Source organism: Salvelinus namaycush, chromosome 6, assembly GCF_016432855.1.
Source record: "Salvelinus namaycush isolate Seneca chromosome 6, SaNama_1.0, whole genome shotgun sequence".
NCBI classification, from domain to species: domain Eukaryota; kingdom Metazoa; phylum Chordata; class Actinopteri; order Salmoniformes; family Salmonidae; genus Salvelinus; species Salvelinus namaycush.
The window spans coordinates 35,667,256-35,674,144 of record NC_052312.1 but is presented as its reverse complement, the minus strand read 5'-3'; the positions used below and the strand labels follow the sequence as shown (position 1 = coordinate 35,674,144).

General features: G+C 40.5%; 1 protein-coding gene across 1 annotated transcript; it reads left to right on the top strand.

The window, feature by feature from the left end:
- The first annotated feature begins 1,034 nt into the window (after nucleotides 1–1,034).
- LOC120049355 (transcription termination factor 1-like) lies at nucleotides 1,035–6,493 on the top strand. Its single transcript, XM_038995621.1, has 11 exons — nucleotides 1,035–1,112; nucleotides 1,382–2,529; nucleotides 3,106–3,233; nucleotides 3,398–3,583; nucleotides 3,746–3,824; nucleotides 4,064–4,188; nucleotides 4,577–4,772; nucleotides 4,897–4,989; nucleotides 5,214–5,279; nucleotides 5,525–5,610; nucleotides 6,130–6,493. Exons 1-11 carry the CDS (start codon nucleotides 1,056–1,058, stop codon nucleotides 6,300–6,302), a joined length of 2,337 nt encoding a protein of 778 aa, XP_038851549.1. The 5' UTR covers nucleotides 1,035–1,055; the 3' UTR covers nucleotides 6,303–6,493.
- The last annotated feature ends 396 nt before the right edge of the window (nucleotides 6,494–6,889 follow it).

Below are 6,889 nucleotides of genomic sequence, written 5' to 3'. Positions count from 1 at the left end.
ACTTAAGTCAATATACTTTAATGTACTACTTAAGTAGTTTTTTTTTGGTATCTGTACTTTACTTTAATATTTATATTTTTGACAACTTTAACTATTACTTCACTACATTCCTAAAGAAAATATTTTACTCCATACATTTTCCCTGACAACCAAAAGTACTCTTTACATTTTTAATGACAGGACAGGAAAATTGTCAAATTCATAAGTTTAACAAGAGAACACGTGGTCATCCCTACTGCCTCTGGCCTGGCTGACACACTAAACACAAATGCATCTTTTGTAAATAATGTCTGAGTGTTGGAGTGTGCCCCTGGATATCCGTAAATGTAAAAAAAAAAAAATAATGAAAAGGAAATTGTGCCATCTGCTTTGCTTAATTGTTTTTTTTCTCCATTGTTTCCTAAATGTGACAGCATGGATAGGCATGAACTTATGCAGTTTTGGGAAAAGTACCCAATTGTCACACTTGAGTAAAAGTATATATACCTTAATAATAACTTTTGGTTGTCAGGGAAAATGTATAGAGTAAAATATTTTCTTTAGGAATGTAGTGAAGTAATAGTTAAAGTTATAAGGAATTTTAATTGATTTAAAATGTTACTTTTACTTTTGATACTTAAGTATATTTTAGCAATTACATTTACTTTTGATACTTAAGTATATCTAAAACCAAATACTTTTAGACTTTTACTCAAGTAGTATTCTACTGGCTGACTTTCACTTTTACTTGAGTAACTTAATATTAAGGTATCTATAATTTTACTCAAGTGTGACAATTGGGTACTTTTTCCACAACTGCATAGCGGGAATATTAATCTAGACCTACAAATCCTAATTGTTGGAAATGACACGGGAATGCAATGGGAGACTCATGATCAGAATACCAAGCAGGCAGCCATTGCGAGTGTAGTTTACCAGTCAAATTGCCAGGGTTAGATGTTCCAATATGTTATATTTCTATAGTACGTCCACCACAGAGTGGCAGTAGCTAGCTTTGGTCACAGTCACACACGCATACATTGCTAGCAGCAAAGAAGAGATTTGCATTTGTGGCTATGTCGCTTTTGTCACCAAAGAAGTTACGGTGTTACTTTCCCCACTTGTTCAACCTGGTGAATTGATTTTTCTTTACGAGTTTTATCATATTTGATTTACCCAGCTAGCTAGTCTATTTGGATGGACTATCACTAGTTAGCCCAACATTGATCACACGTGTGCGCGTATGTACGAAAAAAGGGAACTTGTGTTTTAATATGCACGTATTTTGCTAATCGAATTATGGTAGCTAGTTAACGTTACATAGCTGCTTAAATTCATGCCTATTCATGCTGTCACATTTAGGAAACAATGGAAAAACATTAATGTTGTTTTTCTGTTACAGATAGAGAAAACAGGTTATGCTGCAGCCACCATGCTGGGGACTTCAACATCCACTGAACAGGGGGCTAGTGAGAATCCCATAGTGCTTGAGATATGTCGAATATCCCCTCTTAAATTTGAAGACACTCCTGAATTAATCTCATCAGTGGCACCTGATACAGTCGAGGAATCCATAAAAGCCAAAAAGAAAAAGACTAAAGCACTATCTGAACAGGGACAAAAAGAACCGGCAATTGAGCATAATCAAAAGGATGGTCACCAGTTGACAGTCGAGAAAAGAGGTAAAGAACCTAAACATGAAGAGCGAACAGTGACTGAGCTGGAAGTGGTGGAGAAAGAGAGGAAGAAACTTAAAAAAGGAAACGAAGAGAAGCAGCAACATGTTATTCTAGATGAAATGGAGGTACCAGATCCTGAGGAACAAACTGGAGGGAATACAAAGAAAAAGTTAAAGAATCTTCAAACACAACAGGGGCGAGCATATTTAGTGATTGCTGATGAGAATAATATGAATAGCCGGAAGAAAAAGAGAAAACATAATGACATTGAGCCAGAACGGGTGATAGACAGTGTCCTCTCAAAGGCTGCAGTAGATGTTTCAGCTGTAACTGCGCCAGATGAGGCCAGAAAGAGTAAGAAGAAGCACAAGAACAGACAAACAGAACTTGAAGAGGGAGCGGAAAGCTGTTGGACATTTTCAAGAACAGCAGATGATCCAGAAATCATAGAACTGCACCCTGAAATGGTCAAGAGAGGTAAAAATGTGGTAACTGAGACAGAGGAGAATGTAAAAAAAAGGAAACGAAATAACAAAAAACACAGAGAGTGTGAACTGAACGATTGTCCAGATAAAGCAGACTTTCCAGGTTTAAAAGAACAAACTGAAAGAAAATTGAAGCCAAAGAGGCCAAAAACGTATGGAGAGTCTACAGCTGTGGAGGGCAGCGGGAGAAAGAAAAACCACAGAGGAGAGTCAGACAAGGGAATGGACAGTGTCCACTCTGCAGAAGGTGTTTTGGATTTAACTGTTCCAAATGACAACAGGACTCATGATGCTGGAACAAACGATGAGACAGAGGGTACCCATTCAACCATGGTTGACACAGGGACCCAATACAACAAACCCAGCCTAAAGGAAGAAACTCTAAGGTGAGTAGAAGGAGACCTGGTTCACTTGTATTGAAGTGTGAATCTAGCATGTTTTGAAAGAGTGATTTCCCAAATGAACACAACCATTGACAGTATGGCAAATCCACAATAATTGTAATGTATGCCCAACAAAAACTGATGGTTGCAAAGTTAAACAATCCATACAACTCTAGGCACAACAATGACTTTTAACCATTTCCACTGATTATTTTACAAACATACATTTAAGCTACTTGTAGAACAGTGCAGATGCAAAGGTTGGTTACAGAATGAGTGCACCAGCTGCACAAACCCTCATTCTGTTACCAAACTTTGCATCTGCAATGTTTTTAATTTGTTAAAACTTGTTTGACATACATTTTAAAGTGAAATTTGAGTCCCCGCATCACTCTGTTACTGTGGAGTTGCCCAGTAGCATTTGCTGGTGAAAACCAGACATTTTGTGAATGCTGTGTACCAGAATTTCATCTGGAACCGCTTCCTGTGGAGAGAGGAAGACATGTCTCTCCTGCTCTGTCGACTCAGCGGTGTGTTTAGACGTCACGTTAATGATTTTCTCCCCTCACTATGCTACAGTGTGGACGAGTGGCAGGCTCTGAATGATCTCAAAGAGTTCATTCCCAATGTTGAGTCAAAGTCGGTTGACGAGATCCATAAGATGATAAAGTATGATCTTGATCGATTCAAGGAATTCCGAAGACAAGGTAAGCTTATTCTTCAGTCACTCATGGTCACAGCATTATGTAACATTGTCGCAATGATATGTAAGATGTTACTGTGTTGAGAGATGTGACAGATTGTATTATCATATATTTGATCATTTAGACCCAATCAGTTAAGCCCATGTGGAATCTTCTGTTGTTCCCAGGCCTTTCCCTGCGAAGTGGAAGATTCAATACGCAGGAGAACGACCGACTCATGAGTAACGTCTACGACTTCCTGGCTCTCACTGGGGTTCAGAGTGCCTTTAAGCTCTTCCATCCACAGCGCTTCAAAGGGGAAGAAGCAAATATCAAGAAGTTGAAGCGTCAGCACAGATTCCATGAAAGAATAGGTGTGTCATTTGTAGCCAGGTTCATTCGATTAGAAAACTTTATGACACAAGTTTTATCCACATTACATCCCTGTTCTTCAGCATTGTCCACAGTGGCCAAAAAAGTATGCTTAGAAATTTCCCAGAAAACCGATCTCACCTCTTCCTAACCTGTTGTTCCAGGTGAAGGAATACCCAGGCCTTGGCATCAAGTCTATATACGTGGGAGGAAAGTATTTGATGGCAGCAACTACAAGGGCAGGTAAGACGGGGCTAGTTACTATAAGGAAATTACCCTCACGGTCATAAACGGCTATGACGGCTTACGTTATGTTGCCTCTAAATACAGTGTACGAAAGTATAGTAATGTTGAATTGACATTTTCTTGAATTAGTGTTCACAACTGTGCTATTGTTCTGATACGAACCACTTTATGGTTTGCTAACATTTGCAGACATTGAGGCACTTTGAATGCTTATTTCCTTGATTTCCTTACCGAAGGTTCACCGAAGAAGAACTTCACACTTTGAAAAAACTGCAGACGTTGCACGGCAACAAGTGGGCGAAGATCTCGACGTTGACTGGTCGAAGCGAATCGGCCCTAGAGAAACGTTTTGCTCAAATGTGTAAGTCATTGGGAACTGGAATCCGCATAAGGTGACTCATCGCCACTGTTCGCCCCCCAGCGCCTTAGTTATTGTTTTTGTCTTGTTGATGAAACGGAAGAGAGGAATGTCCAGCATCATGGTAAAAAATATAATCACAGTACATATTCTGCAGTTCTAGCACGCGTGCAATGATGTCCGAAGGAAAATAACTGATGTTTGAAGTAACTTCTTTGGTGTAATATCCCAAACAAATGTGTCAGTTTCACCAAGTACAGATTACAGCTTTAATATATTGACTCTGACATCCTTGCTGGACATCCTGCTCCACTCATCTTTTGGGGAAATGGTTGTTTGTGTTGTTTGACGTGGGGCAATGTTCCCGCTTTGTTTGGTGTGTATTTCTCAGCCGCAAACAAAGGTGTGTGGACCAAGGAAGAACTGAAAAGACTAATGGAAGCTGTGCGGAAGCACCTGGTGGGACAGGCAGAGCCTGGCAGTGGACCGGCCACCATCAGGAAAGACAAACTGTACAACAACATCCCCTGGACAGATGTGTGCCAGACGGTTGAAACGCGCCACTGGTCCCAGTGTCGAATAAAATGGTGGGCAGGGAGTTTCAGGGGTAGCTGTTACAAAATAAAACCATTCTCATTGAATTGTTTACACAAACATTGATTCAGAACTTTTGTCTGACTTTTGAGGCTGTATTTGATACAACTTTTCCAGGTTGGGTGTTTTGAAGCACATACTGGCATATGGACAACCAGTATTCAGTGGAGGCACGAAATCATTACAGGGCAAAGTGGATTTGATCAAAGCGTAAGTGTGTTGATTTCCATTCAATCTGTGTTAGCCCGGTTTAGTGATGTTACTTGGACCTTTCTGCACTGTCCTGATACACAGGACAAAATGTAGACTTTTGGTCCTGATATCTGCATGTGAAACTGTTGCATGGTGAATTTAGGTAGACTTTTGGTCCTGATATCAGCATGTGAAACTGTTGCATTGTGAATCTTGATTCATGTCATTTTTGACCTTTTCAGCTTGAATGCAATGCAGGTGGAAGATGTTGCAGGTATCGACTGGGAAGAAATTGCTCAGACAATTGGGTAAGAGGTTATTAAACACAGATTATTTTTTAGACAATGTGTCATGGACTGAGGGAGGTTTGTATTATGTCAGTATTAACTTTTTGGATTGTCAAGTCTCTCAATACAACGCTGAGATGTCATTGAATTAGATCAATGCATGACAAAGCCTTTACAAATGTTTTCCATCTTCTAGGAGTGTGGAATGCAACCGTGCATGTCAGTGTGATGTAATGCATTGCTATGTGCTAACATTTGTTTTTAAGGGATGTTACGCCGCGCTATCTACAGACACACTACTACAGGCTAAAGGTAGCCAACGTTCCGTTGTGGCAGAGCATGTCCTTCTGTGGTAGGTGTAAGCTACTGTCATACAAACACTATCCTCTTATTTTAAAGACTAGGGCAGTCCCACTCCTTTTGTATTTCTTGTTTATTGGACAGGATAGAGAGAGCGCTAGAGGACTGGGTCAGATTCAAACCCATGCTCACAGTGGTAGTACACAGTACCTGTGAGCCTGAGGCAGCGGCTTAGACCACTGTACAACCCCAGGCGACCACCCAATATTGTCAGTCGCTAGGTTTAGCATTTCGTTAGAATAGTTGTGAATCAATAGGATCAGTGATGACATAAAGGGAGAAGAAATGTCACTAGGTCCTCCTTGACCGTACTATTTAAATAGAATGGTGCTTTGGGGAAGAGAGCTTTGATCTAGTCCCAAATCACACCTATTCCCTATAAAGTGCACTCCTTTTGACCATGGGCCCCGGTCAAAAATAGCACACTATATAGGGACTAGGATGCCGTTTGGCACGCAACTTGTTTGCTGGAACCGTTTACAGATTTTATTTCTATGCATTTTCTTTTCAGAGATCATTGACTTCCTCAACAGTAGAGTTCTCCCCAATTTTGAAGAGCGCCTCAAAGTTCTGATAAAATCAGGAGATGTGGTGTCCAGAAATGATCCTCAAGAGCTCTTCCTACTCTCTGAGATCTTTGATAATGAGGACGGCGACTACTACAGCGAGGTTCAGAACAGCTGATGAAAACAAAGCACGTGGACCTGGCTTAAGGCCCCACTGTGAGGGTAGCTGTGTGCCCCTCTGTCTCACAATTAAGGATTCAGCTCGTTCATGGAGGTGGTTAATGATGATCAACTTATGTCACGCCCTGGCCTTAGTTATCTTTGTTTTCTTTATTATTTTAGTTAGGACGGGGTGTGACATGGGGGATGTATGTGTTTTGTATTGTCTAGGTTTTTTTGTATGTTTATGGGGCAGTGTTTAGTCTAGGTGTATGTATGTCTATGGTTGCCTAGATTGGTTCTCAATTAGAGACAGCTGTCTATCGTTGTCTCTGATTGGGAGCCATATTTAGGCAGCCATATTTAGGCAGCCATATTTAGGCAGCCATATTTAGGCAGCCATATTTAGGCAGCCATATTTAGGCAGCCATATTTAGGCAGCCATATTTAGGCAGCCATAGTCATTAGGTAGTTTGTGGGTGATTGTCTGTGTAAGTTGCCAGTGTCTGCACAGCTTCATGTTCGTCTGTTGTTTTGATTAGTTTGTATAGTGTTCGTTTCCTTTGTCTTCATTAAAGAGCGAAAGAATGTATTGTTATCACGCTG

Coding starts and splice junctions, on each gene's coding strand:
- LOC120049355 (XM_038995621.1), top strand. CDS start 1,056: ATGTCGCTTTTGTCACCAAAGAAGTTACGGTGTTACTTTCCCCACTTG. Junction 2,530..3,105: donor CTAAAGGAAGAAACTCTAAG/GTGAGTAGAAGG, acceptor ACTATGCTACAG/TGTGGACGAGTGGCAGGCTC. Junction 5,611..6,129: donor GCAGAGCATGTCCTTCTGTG/GTAGGTGTAAGC, acceptor TTTTCTTTTCAG/AGATCATTGACTTCCTCAAC.